We start from the raw sequence: 19,934 nt of genomic DNA on the forward strand, positions 1-19,934 counted from the left end.
CCAAAATGTAGTGGGAGCAGTGGCGTGCACTGACTTTTTGAAGGGCAGGGGCGAAAATACAGCGTGTTCTCGCCACTGAAAAGGGCACTTTAGCTCCAAAGTGGGCACTTAAGCATGCATTTTGGCTCCCAAGAGGGCAGTTTATCATGTTTTAACCAGCCAAGGGGGCAGTTTAGTGTGTTTTGCCAACCAAGAGGGCACTTTAGCGTACATTTTGGCTCCTCAGAGGGCACTTTAGCGTGCGTTTTGGCTCCCAAGAGGGCACTTTAGCGCGCGTTTTGGCTCCCAAGAGGGCACTTTAGCACGCGTTTTTCAATAATTGGGCCACGAGGGGGGGGGCGACCGCCTCTATCATCTTCATTTTTTAAAGGAGTCATCACCTGGTTTTTAACATATCCAGTCCCCCTTGGATCGCTTTGGATTAATCCTTAAAACTTATTAGAAAAAACAAAAACAAAAAAAATCAAACATAGAGCTTGTTCTGACCCTTTTTCATAACGCGACTTTCTAACGCGAGATTATGCGCGAGGTTTTGACCGGTCCGGATGTGCATTGTATTAATATGTAATGAGGCGCGCGTTGATTGGCCGCAGGAAGGACAGAGCCGGAATGGGGGGCGAGCCTGCATGCACACAGACTCCACAACATAAACAGCCAGCTGTCATGGCGCACACACTAAATGACGAACCTTATGGAATTCAGGCATTTATGTACGAGCCGGAGTCGGAAACCGAACGGGAGAGTGAAGAGGCAGAGACGGTGGAAGAGACACGTTTACAGCAGGATGTCTCTGAATGGTAAATTCTTTTTTTTTCCTTCTTACTTTTCACACTCGTTTTTTACATGTAAGACCTGAGTTTTAATGCTGGTGGTCACGATGTATGGCGTGAAAATGAAAGAGAAATAAGCAGATTCTGCGTGCTCACTCAGAAAGTCTGGCTGAGGACGGCTGTGAGCCGATGCTTAATATGCAAGTAGCCTCCTGTGGTAACGTCACCACAGGAGCAGAGTCAAAGTCTCGTGCTTTAGGAACGCGCACTATTGTGCACTATTCCTGTTCGGAAAAGAGCCAAAGCGAAAAAAATAAGCCACTTTCAAACTCCAGCTTTTTAGGCAAGTTTCAACAGAGGTCCAACACCAATATGCATGATTTAACGAGAGAAATTGCGATTTCCGGGTGACGACTCCTTTAATGTGTTCCTTAATGGCTGCAAAGTGTCTCACTCAGGCCCCTATCTGTGGCCTTGGGTGAGCTGTAGCTACACCTGTTGCTTCCTCACTCCAGCCTTGTTATTATAAAGGGAGCATCTGACCTTGGTCTTACATCAGGCTCATATTCACTGTTAGCACACAACTGCAAGGTGTATTTCCCAAATCAATTTATATGCATGATCATGACCCAGTTTATATTTGCCACTACAATAGTTCTCAGGTAGAAGTACATTTTTAATTTCAAAACAAATGTCCTTTTTTTCCGTCATTGTCTTTTGATGAATGAAAACATCCTAGTTCTATCCTAGTAGCTCAAAACTGATCAGAAATTATACTCTGCTTTGCTCTTTGCAATTTGTTTTGTTCCTCCTCCTCCTTGCACCCCTATTTTTACAGCACTGTATCATGCATCTCACAAACTTGTCCTTTATTCCTGTGATACTGTAATTCTTGTTCTTTGTTGATATGAATCTGTAACCAGTCAAAATCTATTGAGCAGTCAGTACTGTAAACAAATGGAAAGCACAATGTTCAGGGCCAGACAATTTGTTTATACAGTATACAGCCTACAATGCACTGTACTACAGTATACAATACAAAAATCAAAGGAGTAAACGTGATCAATGTGCTTCTTCTTGTCTTTGGGCTGGGTCAGGCCAGAGCACTTCGTCGACATCACAAGCAACATTTTCCCTCCTGAGGAAACAGGGGAAGAAGCCTTTTGCGTGCCATATCCAGCCCTGACATGGTTCCTCACCTATATCACCACAGGCTAAATCCATGGCTTGCAGCAGATTTACTCTTGTGTAGGGTTGTCTATCATATACTTTCCATCTCCAAGAGGAGAAAAACTCCTCAATCGGATTCAGGAAAGGCGAGTATGGAGGGAGGTACACGTTCATAAACTGCCCATTGATGTTAAACAATTCCCTTACCTGAGCAGCTCGGTGGAAACTGACATTGTCCCACACTATCACATAGGTGGGAATGGGATTCTCATTCAGCTCTTGACCCTGCTGCTCTTGAACCTGCTGCTCAAATAAAATATCTCTTAGATTGGCAAGAAATCGTAGAAGGTGCTGGATGTTATATGGCCCGAGTGTAACATGGTGATGTAGAACACCATGGTTGCTGATAGCAGCACAGATTGTGACATTGCCACCTCATTGACCAGGGACATCAACAATGGCCCACTGTCCAATCATGTTTCGGCCTCTCCTTCTCCTCTTTGTCAGATTAAAGCCTGCTTCATCGACAAAGATGAACTCATGGGGTCTGTCTAAGGATTCCAAGTCAAATATTATCTGTGTAGAAATACAATATACTGTATGTAGAATTTTGTAAGTCGTACAGAGACAGTGCTATACTGTAGAGTACAATTAGGCCTACTGTATGCACTTTTGATTCACATACATTGTATGTACTGAAGAGTAATGTCATTCACATAGTATGTGGCAGTACTGTAGACAATCTGGATAACAGTAAATGTGTCTGAATGTACACTTACTTGCACATACTGAGCTTGCAGTTCTTTCACCCTTGGTGAGTTGCGCTCAAAAGGTACTCTGTATACTTGTTTCATTCGCATCCTGTTACGCTGGAGGACAAGGTCAATTGTGGAAATGCTCACACTGTCGATTCCCTGGAAGTGTGTGTTGTCTTGTATCACTCGTTCCTGGATTTCTCTGAGTCGTATTAAATTATTTTGAAGGACCATGCCAACTATAACGGCCTCTTGCTCCCAAGTGAATATAGCTGTCCTTCCACCTGCATGTGGCAGCCTTGCAATTCTACAAAAAGTAGATGTGCAGCTACAAAAAATATTCATGCAGTACAATACATACAGTGATGAACTTTACAAATGTCTATTGAAACAGCTGCATATAGCGCAGTACAGTACATTTGCAATTACAAAAATACAGCAGTATACCGTACCTGTTCTCTTCTCTGAATGTCCTTACTATGGTGGACACAGAAAATTGGCTCAAATTGGGTTGCACTCTAAGACTTGCTTCCCTCATTGTCAGTCCATGAACAAGAACATGGTCAATGACTGTTGCTCGAATTTCATCAGATATTCCGACTCTTTGTCTTCCTCTTCCTCTTAGTCCTCCTCTTCCTCTTTCTTGCCCTCCTCCTCTTCCTCCTCGTCGCCCACCTCGCATACGCACTCGTCCTCGTCCTGTCACATTGTGTCTTCCATCCATTTTTAGACTTTCTCCGTCCCACCTTCAACAACCTGTTTGCTCTCTGAACTGGCTTATATTGGTTGTGTCACATGATTTGAAACAAGTGAAATACATTTTGAGTGGTTGTGTTTAATCAATGACATGTGTTCTCTTTTTGCATTTGATTGTTGCCACTTGTGTTCACCAGTATGGATGACATGTGCATTAGAGTGCAGAATGTATTTTAAAAAATGAGAATGTGTTTAGAGTTCTGCTGAAAAGTCTAAGTGAAATCTGCAAATTGTGTTTTACCATGTGAAAAGGTTTAAGGTATTGACAACAGACTGCACAATTAGCTAAATGAGTTCAGGCAATTGCAAACTTTGTTCAGCCAATGGGTTTTAGTGTTTTAGCAACTGAGAAAAACTGTAAGATGAGCAACTGGACAGCTGCTGAGATCCAGGTGATGCTAGCGTCTCCTCAGTCTCTGTAGCTGTTTGGCAGTGTTGCCAGATATCGCCAGAGAAACAAGCAAGCGGGCCTATGACAACAAGCCCAAAACAAGAGACTTCTCCGTTCGTGGTAAAAAAAAAAAAAAAAGAGATTATTACACTTTGCACACACATATATCATCCTGAATCCAGAAATGTATTGCATTGCAGCATTGTATTTATTATTGTTTTTATATGTTATGATCCTTTTTTGTTTTAGTTCCAAGACTTCAAAACAATATGACATGCAACAATAGGAAGAGGAACACCTTAACAACAAGCCCAAGAACTCGCAACCTGCGACTACTGATATTTATAAGCGACTTTACAGAAAAACAAGCCCAGAGTCGCTTATGAGAAGATTAAGATTAAGATTGCCGCCCTTTGGAGCAAATGTGCAGCCTTTTTTTTCATCAAAAAAAGGGCTGCTGGGACCCACTGGAGGGCAAAGGTGAAGGCAGTTGTCGGCAAAACAAAGCCAATGTTCAATACAAGGAAAATACTCGGCAGTAACTTAAAACTGAAAAGATATAATCAGGAGTTGGAGAGAGTGAAACAATTTAAATTCCTAAAAGTGTGGCTTGATGAGAGAATAACATAAGGGGTAATTGACAACATAAGAAGGTATTAAACGTAATGAGATGCCTGGTGACAGAATAGCATTGAAAACCATTTACATATGTCCAATAAGGTCAGTATTAGATTATGGCTGTATAGCTTTTGGATATGCGGCAAACACAATTTTGAAAAAGTTTGACAATATTCAATACCAAGCTTTAAGATGATATACAGGTGCCATTACTACAACTCCAACATCAGTCTTACAAGTAGAAATGGGAGAAATACCACTGAAACTAAGGAGAGTACAGCTAGCTTTAAGTTACTGGGTTAATTTAAGAGGGCATAATGACGATAATCCAACAAAAGACACAATGAAGCCCTGTTGGGAAAAGGAATGGAGAGAAACTAAAGGTTCTGGATGGACAATTGAGCAGAGAGCAAAAGAAGTAGAAATATCTGAAATAAACATCAGTCCAATGGTTCAGACTGGTGTGTCATTTATAGTTTGTTAATTCAACATTGAATGAATTCTGGAAAAGATCAGTGATGGGTTATCAGTGTATACTGAGGGGATGATGGCAATATTGATAGCATTATAGTGGGTTTAGGATGAGCGACCTTTGAGAACAGCTATATGCTCTGATACCAGTTTATCTTGAATCAGCTTGAAACACAACCATTTGGACAGGAGACCAGATGTTTTGATAGAAATTCAGCAAACATTATTCAGAATTCAAATAATGGGACTTAGCATAACATTTGCATGGATACCAGCTCATATCATAGGAAATGAAACTGCAGATACATGTGCAATGGAAGCTACAAGAATTAATCATATTGATATAACAGTACCCTTGAGTAAAAGAGAAATAAAGATCATAATTAAGCATAAATAAAAAAATAAATGTGGCAAAAGTAGTGGGATGAAGAAAGAACAGGATGCTATTACAGAATTTAAAGAAAAGTAAGTGTGACGAGAAGGACAGGAAGATGACGCAGAGAACAGTCATACCAAGGCTCATTTTGGTCATACAGGACTCAATAGCACTTTATTTAAAGTAAAGAAACATAATACAGGGTATGTAAATTTTGTGACCAAGAGGAGACTGTGGAACATGAGAGAAGGGAATTCATACAGAACCTTAAAGAAATTAAGTTGAGTTTTGATTTATGAGACGTTTTACAAACAAGTTTAGGTGAGACATATTATCAAGCCTTGCTACAGTATCTCGGGAGAGCGACCTTGATAGTATTACCCAAATGTGTTAATTTATTTTGGTTATTATTAACATTATAATTTTTTTGATTCCCGATCCATACCAGGTGGTGGCGGTAATGTGCCAAGATGTTGTTTGCTAACCGCCAGTAAACGCCAAGAAGAAGAAGCAGAACGAGGAAAAAACGCAACTTAAACCGAAAAGAAGAAGAAGAAGAAGAAGAAGAAGAAGAAGTAGAAGGATGCTTTGCGGAAGTGTATGGTAATCAGAGTCATATGACCAGGTAGGCAGCTGGAGAAACTGCTAGCTGGATATGGATAAAATTCTTCGGATGCGGTGACTTGCATCGACAACGAACACGGTAAAACTACCTCCCAAATGTTAATTAAATAGAGGTAATATGTGTGGCCTTATATGTCTGTACTAGAACGAGTGTGAGCTGCCAAACACTGATGTTTAACAGATTAGGTTAACGGTAGCAGTTATGCTAAGACATGACAAGTCAGGTGTTTGTTTTAGGCTACGTTAACAGCTGAAATGATGAACTGTCGCTAACATCAAGTGAGTAATTTAACTGTTGAAGTTATTGTATTTCCTGTGTATATGAATTTGTCCTCAGATGGAGGAGATCAAGGTGTCTCCTGACTATAATTGGTTCAGAAGCACCGTGCCGCTGAAGCGAGTAAGTACCTCTTGATTTCTAATCTGTGATGATGGGGTAGATCACTGGGCCGCTTTTTTGTACAGACAATAAGCACACAGACGCACATTTGCACGTAATGATGTGACAAACATGCATAAATATGGAAACAGTTGGGGGCCCTATGGAAAGTCTTGTTTGTTAGCCCTTATTTTGGAAACTATCCTTAACCCTTTTGAATATTTTAATTTTTTTTTGCATTTTTATACAAAGTAGAATGATTGATCAAACCACATTAGTAAAGTATAATTTAACTGACTTTATTTTTAAACATGTGGGTTTATTGGATATTTCATACTTTAGGTTTTGCACATTGTACACTTTGGCAATATTGTGAACCTGAGTGAGTGAGTCAGAGAGAGAGAATTTTTCCCCCTGCTGTCTGTTGGAGAGGAGACTTTAGGGCCATGAGGTATTTTACTCACTTTGTGTTTTCATTTGCACCAGATTATTGTCGATGATGATGACAGTAAGGTGTGGTCGCTCTATGATGCTGGTCCAAAGAGCATCAGGTGTCCCATCATCTTCCTGCCTCCAGTCAGTGGGACAGCTGAGGTGTTCTTTCAGCAAGTGTTGGCTCTGACAGGCTGGGGCTACAGAGTCATCTCAGTGAGCTGGCCACCACAAACACACTGTAGCTTTAGTATTATTTTCTGTTTTTCACAGCCTCTTATTAAAGCTGCATCTACTCAGTATAGTGTAATAGAAATTATGTGTGGTATATTTTCTCTCTTTGTTTTGTTTAAAAAAAAAGATTGAAAATGGTGTCTATATTAGTCCATCTTCAGTAACCCAAGGTTACACATTCAAATGTCTTGTTTTTCCAACCAACAGTCCAAAATCCAGAGATATTCAGTTTACTGAGACAAAAAACAGAGTAAAATCTAAAGTGGAACTTTGGCTCAATAAATATCTAAAAAGAGTAACCAATAATTAAAATGCTTCCAGGTTGATTTTGTTGTCTATTGACTAATTTATAAATCGACATTCATTTCAGCACTATCACCAGCTCTTATTTAATGATGAGTCAACAGAAATTTGAATGTCAGATATGTATATAATATAACTTGTCGATTGTCCTGAAAGTCCTTTTTTACTCAGGCCAGTAAAACAGTGTGAGTGCTTGTGTGAAGGACAGTGATTCACAGATCTTGCAATGTGAAGAACTGTCACTGCCTGTGTGAATGTGACATTTTTTACACAGCTCATATAACACTGACTCCTGACACAGAGACACAAATAAGAGCTAAATGGTTAAAAATGGTAAGGGTTGCAAAATGATAAACTAGTCCAAATGGTTTTCTAGCTGCAGTATCCGGTGTACTGGGATCTCGTTGAGTTCTGTGATGGCTTCAGGAAACTTCTCGATCACCTGCAGTTGGATAAAGTAAGTCTGTGTTTTCCTCCTGTTACAGAGCTGATTCTTCTTTCTGATGGCCACCTGGAGACAAAAGCTGATTGGTGGGTCAGCAGTTAAAAGACAAATCTGCAATGTTTTATGTGGATATCCCAACCAGTGTTAATGTAGTTACTTGAGGCAATAATATCCCCAGTGTGTGGTGTCTTGAAAGAGAAAGTTGGGTTATTAGAATTCTCCGGTTTGCACAACCTGCCTACATGTGCCAGGATGCATTATGTGCAACCTGCTGACGCTCCACCCCCTAATACTTCCTAAAACTGCTGAGCACATGGTGGTGGGCATTTCAGATGGGGCTGTGTACAAAAAGGCTTTTGAAATAAGTTGCCAGTAAAGAGGAAGAAGAGAAAGAATGTGATGAGAATATTTAAGTTTTTTATTTTTATCAAACTATATAGGTTGTATATTTTTTTAATATTGTATTGCATATTTATATAAACAAATAAAATAATTTTGCATTCTCAAAGTCACTGTAAAGCTGAGCCGGGTTATTCTGTTAGCGCTCAGAGGCTGCTGGTGTGAGTGTGTGAGCTGTCTGTAATTCTTTGGTTACGGTTCTCAACAGTTCAGTGTCTCTCCTTTCCTCCTCTGCAGCAGGTTTTGTAGTCAGAGAGGTGACCTGCTGCAGGTTTACCACTAGATTGGACTGATTGTCATCTGTTGGAGCTTCAGCCCTGTGCGCAGTCGGAGATGCTATTAGGCTCTTTGTGCTTTCAATGTGCCTCTCTGTCTTCCGCACTTGACATGCCCTCTCTGATCACTACACTTGTTTAGCTTTGTTCTCATACTGACGACTTAGGAACAGATGATCAACGCTTCCTTCTGGTGGATCTTAGTTAGATCTTAGAGTTTGTCGTGATCTTGTGAATCCTGGTTGTGTAAATGTGGCAGTAGGACTGCTTACCACATTCTGATATGGGAGAGCGCATCTCTTGCATGATATTGAGTTTTACCACTTTGAGTCTTTTGTTTAAACTGTTAAGTGTTGTCTCATATACTGCAGTTGGTTTTTGCATGGAAGTTTCTAATAAAAGACAAACTAATCAAATGTGATGAAGTAGGGTATGTCTATTTTAAAGAATTTCTTATTTGGACTGTCATTAATGGGGAACGTCACCTAATCAGGCTTTTGTACACTGTCTCCTCATCTAATTATGATCTCTGACCCTGAACCTTTAGGTCCATCTGTTTGGGGCATCTCTGGGTGGATTCTTGGCTCAGAAGTTTGCAGAGAGTACACACAAGTCTCCCAGAGTACACTCACTGATACTGTGTAATTCATTCAGTGACACCTCCATCTTTAATCAGACATGGACAGCAAACAGGTGATTTTAGATCATTCTAGCAAAGATTTTCCTCTGAATGTCAGCATTCATTATTAATGTTTTCCATGTTCCTGCTCAACAGTTTCTGGTTGATGCCAGCTTTCATGTTGAAGAAGATTGTTCTGGGGAACTTTGCTAAGGGACCTGTGGACTCTAAAATGGCTGATGCGATCGACTTCATGGTTGACAGGGTGGGTAGGCATGTGTTCCTTGGATATGTCTCTTCATGTGTCAGTCTCTATTGCTATGTGTTTGCTGGCACCAGAAAGGATCTTGAGGCCCAAGTACATAAAGTCCATCGAAGATGTGACGAGCCAATATTTTCAAGACATCTGAAATGGAGAACTGTATGAAAGAGCAACTCCTGAGGGCGATACAGAAAGTAGTGCTGTCACTCTGCTAATGAACACAAAAATAAAATGACATTGCTAGTGGTTGGTAGTTGCCACACCCGCTGGTCAGTGTTATTGTGGCTCACAAACAAACTTCAGCTAACCACATGCACATGCCTCTCCTCTCCTCTCCTCTCCTCTCCTTTTGCAACTTAAAATGTTATACTCCTAATTGGCTGTACATGTCACATTTTAATTAATTTGTTAAAGGTTTATTAACTCGGGTCCTAAATGCAGTTTCTACTTATGTTCTGTGCTGTTACTTTTGGTTACTTGTTATGAGTGTGTAGGTGGGACAAAATTCAACCACTCATCCCTCTCAAAGAGTGAATGACCATACTCTATAGGCCCAGCTCATAACACATGTACTTACACTGAACAAAAATATAACACCTTTGTATTTGCTCCCATTTTTCATGAGCTGAACTCAAAGATCTAAAACATTTTCTATACACACAAAAGAACCATTTCTCTCAAATAATGTTCACTAATATGTCTACATCTGTGTTAGTGAGCACTTCTCCTTTGCCGAGATAATCCATCCCACCTAACGGGTGTGGCATATCAATATGCTCATTAGACAGCATGAATATTGCACAGGTGTGCCTTAGGCTGGCCACAATAAAAGGCCACTCTGAAATGTGCAAATGTGGGGTCTTGTTCACGAGTGAGGAAGGATGGAGCGTGAGATTGACAGGCGGATCGGTGCAGTCGTTGTATCGGTCTGTCGTGGTGAAGAGAGAGCTGAGCTGAAAGGCAAAGCTCTCGATTTACCGGTCAATCTACGTTCCTACCCTCATCTATGGCCATGAACTTTGGGTCATGACCGAAAGAATAAGATCCCGGATACAAGCGGCCGAAATGAGTTTCCTCCGCAGGGTTGCAGGGTGCTCCCTTAGAGATAGGGTGAGGAGCTCTGTCACCCAGGATGAGCTTGGAGTAGAGCCGCTGCTCCTCCACATCGAGAGGAGCCAGCTGAAGTGGCTCAGGCATCTGTTTCGGATGCCCCTGGGACGCCTACCTCGGGAGGTGTTCCTGGCATGTCTCACCGGGAGGAGTCCCCGAGGAGTGACTATGTCGCTCGGCTGGCCTGGGAACGCCTTGGGATCCTCCCGGAAGAGCTGGAGGAAGTGTCCGGGTAGAGGGAAGTCTAGGTGTCCCTGCTCAGGTAGCCGCCCTGCGATCTGGCCCGGATAACGTGGAAGAAGATGGATGGATGATCTATTCAGATCAAGTCACACCCCTGTGAATAAAGCATGAAAGTAGAGCTTACCTGATTATGGCAGCACAACAACCATAACAAGCATACAAGCATGGAGCATACAGTGCCTTGCAAAAGTATTCACCCCCCTTGAACTTTTCCACATTTTGTCACATTTTAACCACAAATGTAAATATATTATATGGGGATTTTATGTGATAGACCAACACAAAGTGGTTCATAATTGTGAAGTGGAAGGAAAATGATACATGGTTTTAATTCTTTTTTTTTTTTTCAAATAAACAGAAAAGTGTGGTGTGCAAAAGTATTCACCCCCCTTCACTCTGATACCCTTGAATAAAATCCAGTGCCTTCAGAAGTCACCTAATTAGTAAATAGAGTCCACCTGTGTGTAATCTAACCCCAGTGTAAATACAGCTGTTCTGTGAAAGCCTCAGAGGTTTGTTAGAGAACATTAGTGAACAAACGGCATCATGAAGCCCAAGGAACACACCAGACAGGTCAGGGATAAAGTTGTGGAAAAGTTTAAAGCATGATTAGGATATGAAAAAATATCCCAAGCTTTGAACATCTCACAGAGCACTGTTCAATCCATCACCTGAGAATGGATAGGGTATGGCACAACTGCAAACCTACCAAGACATGGCCATCCACCTAAACTGACAGGCCGGGCAAGGAGCGCATTGATCAGAGAAGCAGCCAAGAGGCCCATGATAACTCTGGAGGAGCTGCAGAGATCCACAGCTCAGGTGGGAGAATCTTTGTTCACAGGACAACTATTAGTCGTGCACTCCACAAATTGGGCCTTTATGGAAGAGTGGCAAGAAGAGAGGCAATGTTGAAACAAAGCCATGCAGTTTGCCACAAGCCATGTGGGGGGCACAACAAACATGTGGAGGAAGGTTTTTGGCCTAAATGCAAGATGCTATGTGTGGCAGACCCTGACCTCACTATCCCCACTGTGAAACATGGTGGTGGCAACATCATGCTGTGGGGATGCTTTTCTTCAGCAGGGACAGGGAAGCTGGTCTCAGTTGATGGGAAGATGGATGGAGCCAAATACAGGACAATCTTGGAAGAAAATCTGTTAGAGTCTGCAAAAGACTTGAGACTGGGGCGGAGTTTCACCTTCCAGCAGGACAGCGAGCCTAAACATCCAGCCAGAGCTACAATGGAATGGTTTAGATCAAAGAATATTCATGTGTTAAAAAGGCCCAGTCAAAGTCCAGACCTAAATCTAATTGAGAATCTCTGGCAAGACTTGAAAATTGCACTCTCCATCCAATCAGACTAAGCTTGAGCTATTTTGCAAGGAAGAATGAACAAATATTTCAGTCTCTATATGTGCATCACTGTTAGAGACTTACCCCAAAAGATTTGCAGCTGTCATTGCAGCAAAAGGTGGTTCTACAAAGTATTGACTCAGAGGGGGTGAATACTTTTGCATACCACACTTTTCTGTTTTTTATTTGTAAAAAAAATAAAAAAATAAAGTCATTTATCAATTTCCTTCCACTTCACAATTATGCATCACTTTGTGTTGGTCTATCACATAAAATCCCAATAAAATATATTTACATTTGTAGTTAAAACGTGACAGAATGTGGAAAAGTTCAAGGGGGGTGAATACTTTTGCAAGGCACTGTATATAACCACTGACGCGAGCATTGCTGAATAATGATTCGGGATTATCATTCATGTAGACGGGAAAGAAAAACTGCTTGTAGCAGTGTGTGTTGCACTGTAACATTACAGTGTACACGATCATTTGATACAAATATGCTAGTAAATACTTATCTGTGAGACAAACACCATTTGGAAGATCCATTTTGATAGAGAGTAGGCATACCACATGAACCAATTGTATTTCTCCATCCAGGAGGCAGCCCATACAGTGCACAGGGGGCAGTAGAGATATTAGACTATTTGAACAGAATTCCAAAAAGATCGTAGTTATTTCATCATTGAAAATGCATGTCACATGAGGTATGCTTGTATATGTATTAATGCTTTTTGGTGCTTTCTGGTGAAATGAGAACTTAATTAGAGTTGGTGCGTGTATAGGTGCAACTCAGTCCATGGTACTGAAACACAGTGGAGGGAGATCAGTTGATAGAACGTGTCACTTATTTTGTTTTCTTAGCTTTGCTTTTTTTGTTTTTGCTTTCTTGCTTTTTGTGGTTCTAAATAAAACTTTTGGCCCTCATCCCATTTCTCCCCCACTGTAGTAAAACACAGACAGAGGGAAATGACACAGATGTGAATGGACTGTTCATTAGACAGAGACAAAGATGGGGAGCGTGCTGCAAACTGTGACCCACTGTTGTATATTCCTCTTTCGGTTGACTTCAAGTGATTAAGTTAATCATTGTTTAGGTTTGTTTAGTTATAACAGCTAGCACCTACAGGTGTGGTCAAAAGTTTGCATACACTTTTAGAAAATGTACTGGTGCATCTCAAAAAATGTGAATATCATGGGAAAGAAATCTTTTTTTTCCCATAATATATTTTAAAAAACATGAAACTTTCAGATATTTTAGATTCATTACATGAAGTGAATTATTTCAATCCTTTTTTGTAATACAGAAATAACAACCTTCTCAAAAGTATGTTGATTTATTTCATCAATACATAATATAGAGTAATACAATGGTAATGGTAGTAATACAATACAATACAAAAAACAGTTACTAGTAGTCTTGGCACTATGGGCTGGTGCTAAGATGACTAGAAATATGCTGATTTGCTTTTCCAGCAAGACTAGTAGCTGCTTTGCTGACCATTCATAGGGGTATTGTCAAGAGGAAGATGAGTGACACGAAGTCCAACAATGCAGATGAGCTAAAGGCCCCTATCAAAGCAACCTGGGCTTTGATAACACCTCAGCTGTTATACAGGCGGTTCACCTCCATGCCACGCTGCATTAATGGTCAACATTTCTGTGATATAAATACATTCTTTCATTGATCTTATTTGGGTGGAATCTCCGTGATTTTGCACTTGTTTTAGGGGCTTCGCCTCTGGAGATGAAGTTAAATTCCTGATTAACAGGAAGAACATTAACTTCATGCAAATAGCAGTCAGAAAAAGAGTTAATATTGCGAAATAAATCGTGATTCTACAACATTTCCTTCACTAATAGATGTCTTTGTTACACTGTACTTTAGATATGTATTAATGTAGAAGCAATTACCCATACATTATCGGTAGATGGCAGTATTGTCACACGTTAGAAATGCAATGACTAAAACGATGACTTTGAACAAATTTTAAGGGGTGCTGCAAAGGTAGAAGAATTTAATGTTCAGTCAACTTGGTATGCAGGCAGATTTACGTCCCGGTAAAGAAAAGGGGGTTTTTCAGACTCCCATGTGTTTGTGTCGGAGATGTTACAGAAAGGGGATTCACACTGGAGTGTTACTAACAGTCCATTTGATGTTGATGTCCTCAGCTGTTAAAAAAAAAGTCAGTACCAATCAAAGATTAGGTCTGATTATTTCCAACTGTAGAACAGACTCTATCTCTGTCCTGTGGGGTGTCGTTTGTCGTTTTGGCCCCAGTAATCTCACCAGGCCTCAATTGTTACTTAGCTTGAGGTGTTAAGCTTGTCCTTCCTTGGGAGTGGACAAGCTCTCCAGTCTGGATGGCATCATTACTTATAGTTTTGTGGCTGTTAAGTGTGGAGGAATCAGTTTGTTTGAAAACAGACTGAGTGTGCCTAAGATAACCTTGTTGTGGAATGTTACTTTGCTGAGCTGTGTTTGCTGCATATGTAATATTCTAACATTCTGAGATATTGAAGTTTTCGTGAGCTATAAGCTGTAGTCATTAAAATAAAAACAAAAAAAGGCTTGAATTTGTTCATTTCATTTGTGTAATGAATCATGAATATATGAATGTTTGAATTAGGGGGGAAAATGACTTTATGATATTCTATGTTTTCTTTATATGCACATGTACATGTTCTTTACAAGTTTATGTAAACTTATGACCACAACTGTACCTCCACAGCTTGTCAGCTGTACATCCAAGGTAAACAGACAGGAGGAGACAAAGTAGCTAGTATAGACTCACACTAAGCTGAAATAAGTGCAAGATAATGAGTTAATTAAAGTAAACTTTTTTTTATTTTTTCTATGCCCACAGCCATGTCGACACTGGTTATACATAATAAGGGGTTTGCCAATTTCATTTTTAACATTTACATTATGGTAACCCAACCTATACCATTATTTGTTTGGTCAGAGCTGGCCATGTTTCACACCTACTTTTCAGCTTGAGCTTTCTCTAGTGTGGGAAGGGAAACTCGTTGAAAATAGGCGAGTTTGGCTTCTTTTTTTTTTTTTTTCTCGTGTCCAAAAGAAGAACCTTCCGTCATCACAAATGGACAGAAAAAGCGGGGAACAATAGTTTTTTCAGCAGCAGATCATATACCCCATTAGACTACAAAAAGACTTAATCAATTTTTCAATATTCTGAATTAGATGTGTCGTCGATGTCTGATGGTGGAAGTAATAAGTGAGACATCTCGCTTCTTTCTCATCTCTGTTGAGAGTAGGGCGGTACCAATCAGGTGGTAGGCAAGGCTTATGTGAAAATGAGGGCATTCACCCAAGTCTTGTGTTTCTATCACAGCCAATTGTAGGTGGAGCTGATGGGGTGACATCTTCTCAGAGCTATATTGTAGGCAACTGGATGTGTTTGAGTTTCTTGTTGGCATTTCACCTGTCATCACTTCTTCTGTTCTAACTAAATGGAGGGGAGTTGAAGGCTTTAAAAAAATGATTCCCCTGGAAGAGGACCAGAATAACCTATTACCTCTAGTTCTACTTCATAATCATTTTAGTAGCACCTTTACTTAATTATAGTTTTTGGCTACTCTACCACCTCTGCTGTCAATTGTCTTTCTGCATCCAAAAGATGTGAAGTTGCTTTAAACTAACAGCTATCAATACCACAGCTATCTGTGTAAAGATTAGAGAGGAGGAGAAACCTGACTGTGACTTTAAAGAATAATGTTACACAGAGTCAGGTTTCTCAGGATTGAATAAGTATTTCTTGTCTGTTTCACTGAAAAGTTGCATAAAGTGGCACAAATTTCACATTTAATTTTGATTTTTCAATATTATTTTTCAATGGAACTTTTTTCAGTGCCAAATATTTGTTTCAATGCCAGTACAACTTTTTCAAATACAAATGTTTCAGTGCCAGTATTCACATTCATTTAACTTAGTTTTACTTCATATTTACCCTGGTTAGCAATGGAAGCAGATATTGCCACAATTGCAATAAATATAACAATCATTTGTTTTGTGCTTCATAGTGTAGTTAAAATTTTTTAAAATGAACATAACAATCTTATGATCTATGAAAGTCAATCATATTTTTATGCAGGTATGCCCCTTTGTTCTTCAGTTGCCAGTTTGTGATGTCTTTATGCTTTGGTGTTTATATGTTAACCTCTGCCCTCCTTGTGTTGTATGCAGTTGGAGAGTCTGAACCAAAGTGAGTTAGCATCACGGCTAACACTCAACTGTCAGAACTCTTATGTGGAGCCACACAAAATAAAGGATGTTGTTGTGACCATTATAGATGTAAGTGTTAAACCTTCCTTTCTCATCAGGTATACCAATATTACTTTATGTATATTTTTACCACAATAACTCAGTCATGATTTCTCTGTGAATGGTGTGGAGGTGTTTGATCAGAGTGCTTTGTCACTGGAAGCAAAGGAGGAGATGTATAAGTTGTATCCAAACGCGAGACGAGCTCATCTGAAAACAGGAGGAAACTTCCCATACCTGTGCAGAAGTGCTGAAGTCAACCTCTACATACAGGTACACACAAATGATGCTGGTTCTGCCTTATCAGCTGCTGCCTGCCGATAGAGTTGGAGATGGAGCATATTGGAAACAATGACTGCTGATGAGTTTTCAGCAGTAGCAGTATTAGTAGGCCTGGTGACTTAATATTACTTGAATTACTACTTCCCTTTATGTCCAGACACATGTCAACTATGAATGTGTCTACTAACAAGTATTGTGTCTAGCCAAAGCCTGATATATAATTTTCATCTGTGCCATGGAGCAGTTAAGATTATTTTGCTGAAAAAAAGCCTGTAAATATCACAAAATGTGTGTTGCCAAAGAGCTTATTTTCTGCAGTACTAAAAAAAATCTAACAGATAAATCCCATAGGCTTTTAAAAAACAACTACTTTTAAATTAATTTTATTTATTTTTTAATTAATAACACAAATGAATTTGACAAACAAAAAAACAAAAATCCCAGACAAAAACAAAAAAGCACGGACTGAACAGAAGCACAGGATTATCTATTAACTTTGATAATTTAACAGGAATAGAACAGGAGTTTACTATTCCTGTTCCATGGAACTGATTGTTACACTTATCAGTCCAGTCTTTTGACATTTTAGCCAATTCAAAGTCAATACAGTAAACTCGACATTGGGCAGGGAAAGCTGACATTTACTTTTTGTAGTGTAAAGTTTCTAAAAAGGTTTTCTCCCGCTCCATGAAAAATCTTTTATAATTTGATTGTATTGATCTATAGTTATCGGTTGCATCATTAAAAGGTTGTTAAAGGGGTGAAAAATAGCCCTTCTGCTTTTTGTCTAGGGGACCAAGGCAATGTTAACCCACAAAAATACATCATCCTTACATCACTGCTTACAGTGGCTATGACCTGGGGTTCTTGTTCTGGATCAAATAAACAGAGAAAATATTTTCTAGTTTCCCTTGGATGTCTGATGGATGTATAACTTTACCTGTTTTTAAAGTAATGGTTAACTGATGCCAAATGTTGCATTGGCTGCCATTATCTCACTCTCTTTAGCTCATTAGCTGACTCTCCCTGCTGGGTTATTATTTTATTTTTGGTGAATTTAGTGGCATATTTATTTATGTATTGGGCCTTATTTATATATTTTTTTGTAATTTCTTTCTGATTGTGACAGCTTCAGTATCCATACCTGTGGCTGACCTGTAGTCCTTGCAGGTGACATCAACCAGTTCACAAAAAGACACGTCATTGATGCTGCACAGATGAATGAGCATTCCTGACTCAATAGTATCGTAATATTTTGTGTCTGATGTAATGTGGTTTTAACAGCTTTGTCTTTAGGTGTTCTTATGATCCTGCTTGTTGTTTATGTAGATTCACTTGCGCCAGTTCCATGGAACTAGATACGCTGCCATCAGTCCTGCCATGGTGAGTACTGAGGAGCTAGAGGTGCAGGAGTCTCCCCTGAGCAGTAACCAGGACTCTGATGACAACCACTGAGGTGTCGTTTACCTGCAGGCTGTCTTGTCTGACCATTTATAACAATTTGTTTAACTCTTCTCCTGAATACATCTTTTCACTGGCCCTTCAAGATTTTCTATGAAGTTCAACAGCCAGTTCAACAGAGAATATTTTTATTTGAAAGATGAAGCAATATTTTGATAATGACTTGTACATAAATTGCTGCTTTGCTTAAAAACATACAACACCCTGCCTTATTTAGAATGAATCTGATAATTGTTGCACTTAAAAACCGTCTGAACTGTTTGCCTCAAATTTTCATTTGTGTATATTATGTTAACACATCCAGCAGTGAAAAGGTTTTCTGTTAAAAGAAAGATGGACGCACGGGTTATGGAGAGATATATCTGAAAGTGTTTCTGTAATGCAAAGCAATGACTTTACAATTGCTTCATTTTTGAAATTCACATGTTATTTCCTCTCATGTGACAGTGTTTGGAACACTGCTCTGCAGGAAGATGACATGTGAGAAAACTGCTGTTTTTATGAGCTGCAAGTTGTACCAAATATGTTTACGTGTCACTTGATGTTTTCAAGATGTTATTATTTGCTGCCTCTTTACAGTTTAATTGAAAATTAAATGGAAACTAGAAAACTATGAATTTACTGAAGAAAATGTGTGGATTGTGCTCTGCTGTGAGTCATACAGCCATAGATGTCTTATAAGTGGTACATTTGTCCTGTGCTCATAGTGTAGAGCACAGGGTGCATGTAGCAGCTAGTGGAATATTGCAACAACTGAATCTTCTATGAGCAGAAGGGATGCATGGTAATCCAGGAAATGAACTCAAAAATGTCGTATTTACCACTCCAAGGGTGCAGTTGGGTAATCAGGGAAATGGGGTGTAACAGAATATAAGTAATAAATGTTCAAATATCCACATCAACACAAATTACAAGTAAGGTACTGTGAGTATTAGCTGCAGTACCTTACCTTATTCCACAAGGTAGATCTCCAGCACAAGCAATAAATGCTGCTGATTAGGGTAAGGTTAGGTTTTTCACATCAAGGTTTCAATTAGCAGTTAAAGTGAACATAAATAGCGTAACATTAGTCCACCAGTCAGAACAGAGAAACATTGAAATTGCTGCATCATTGACAGTGAAATTGGGGGATTTGAAAAGAAGTCCACTCAAAGACAGCTGGAAAGTGGCTGTTACTTGTATTGCTATTGCATACTTTCACATCATGGGTTAGAGGGAAAGTAGCCCGAGAGATGTCTTTCTTTATGTTGAATTGTCAAACATTTCTAAATGAGAAGGATTTAGAAAACTGGTGCTGGCTGCAGAAATTAAAAAAAACCAAATTAACATTGGGCCTTTAAGGGAGTTGGCTGGATTGCTTGTTGCTGTAAAATCTGAAGAGGAGGGGAAAGAACCTTAAATCTAAAAGATGTTAAATAGTCGAATACAGGATGAGAAGTGCAAAGTCTTGTGCTTTTTGAAGAAGCAGTTCAAAGTAGCCTGGGTTTCAAGATGAGCTCAAGATTTTTCCATTTACTTCCACTGTAAAGCTTTTGTCTTCCGTTTTCTTAATGTGGTTAAAGAGCTGAACATTGCACAAAGCTTGACTATTTCAAAAAGTACAACAGAAATGCCATAAGCAAGGCAAGCTTAACGTTTTGATAGTTAAACAGTTTCTGTAGCTTAAAATTTGTAGGAGAAAGGTGTCGGCATTCAGCATTCACACTATCGTTCTTCTGGCATTTATGCTGACTCAGTATTCACACTAATAAACTCCAGCATTAACAATTAAAAATTATTCAGCAATTTCACAGTAAAGACGCAAAAGTGTACAAATGTCTACAATATCTCCTGTTTCAGTTCTTGCTTGATCAAAGTTATTTAAAGTTCAATCAATATATATTTATGAACAATGGATCAAATACCAGGCAATGTGAAAGGTT

At 39.5% G+C, this 19,934-nt stretch overlaps 1 protein-coding gene across 1 annotated transcript; it reads left to right on the top strand.

The window, feature by feature from the left end:
* Window positions 1–5,834: 5,834 nt before the first annotated feature.
* spg21 (SPG21 abhydrolase domain containing, maspardin) lies at window positions 5,835–18,629 on the top strand. Its single transcript, XM_030414075.1, has 9 exons — window positions 5,835–6,010; window positions 6,269–6,331; window positions 6,797–6,958; window positions 7,656–7,736; window positions 8,946–9,091; window positions 9,174–9,282; window positions 16,192–16,299; window positions 16,402–16,542; window positions 17,881–18,629. Exons 2-9 carry the CDS (start codon window positions 6,269–6,271, stop codon window positions 18,004–18,006), a joined length of 936 nt encoding a protein of 311 aa, XP_030269935.1. The 5' UTR covers window positions 5,835–6,010; the 3' UTR covers window positions 18,007–18,629.
* Window positions 18,630–19,934: the final 1,305 nt, after the last annotated feature.

Source organism: Sparus aurata, chromosome 4, assembly GCF_900880675.1.
Source record: "Sparus aurata chromosome 4, fSpaAur1.1, whole genome shotgun sequence".
NCBI lineage: Eukaryota > Metazoa > Chordata > Actinopteri > Spariformes > Sparidae > Sparus > Sparus aurata.

Bases quoted from the DNA above. Each gene is read 5' to 3' on its own strand.
- spg21 (XM_030414075.1), top strand. From the start codon at position 6,269: ATGGAGGAGATCAAGGTGTCTCCTGACTATAATTGGTTCAGAAGCACC. The intron at 6,959-7,655 runs GTGAGCTGGCCA...ATGGTTTTCTAG, and splicing joins GGGGCTACAGAGTCATCTCA to CTGCAGTATCCGGTGTACTG. The intron at 16,543-17,880 runs GTACACACAAAT...TTGTTTATGTAG, and splicing joins AAGTCAACCTCTACATACAG to ATTCACTTGCGCCAGTTCCA.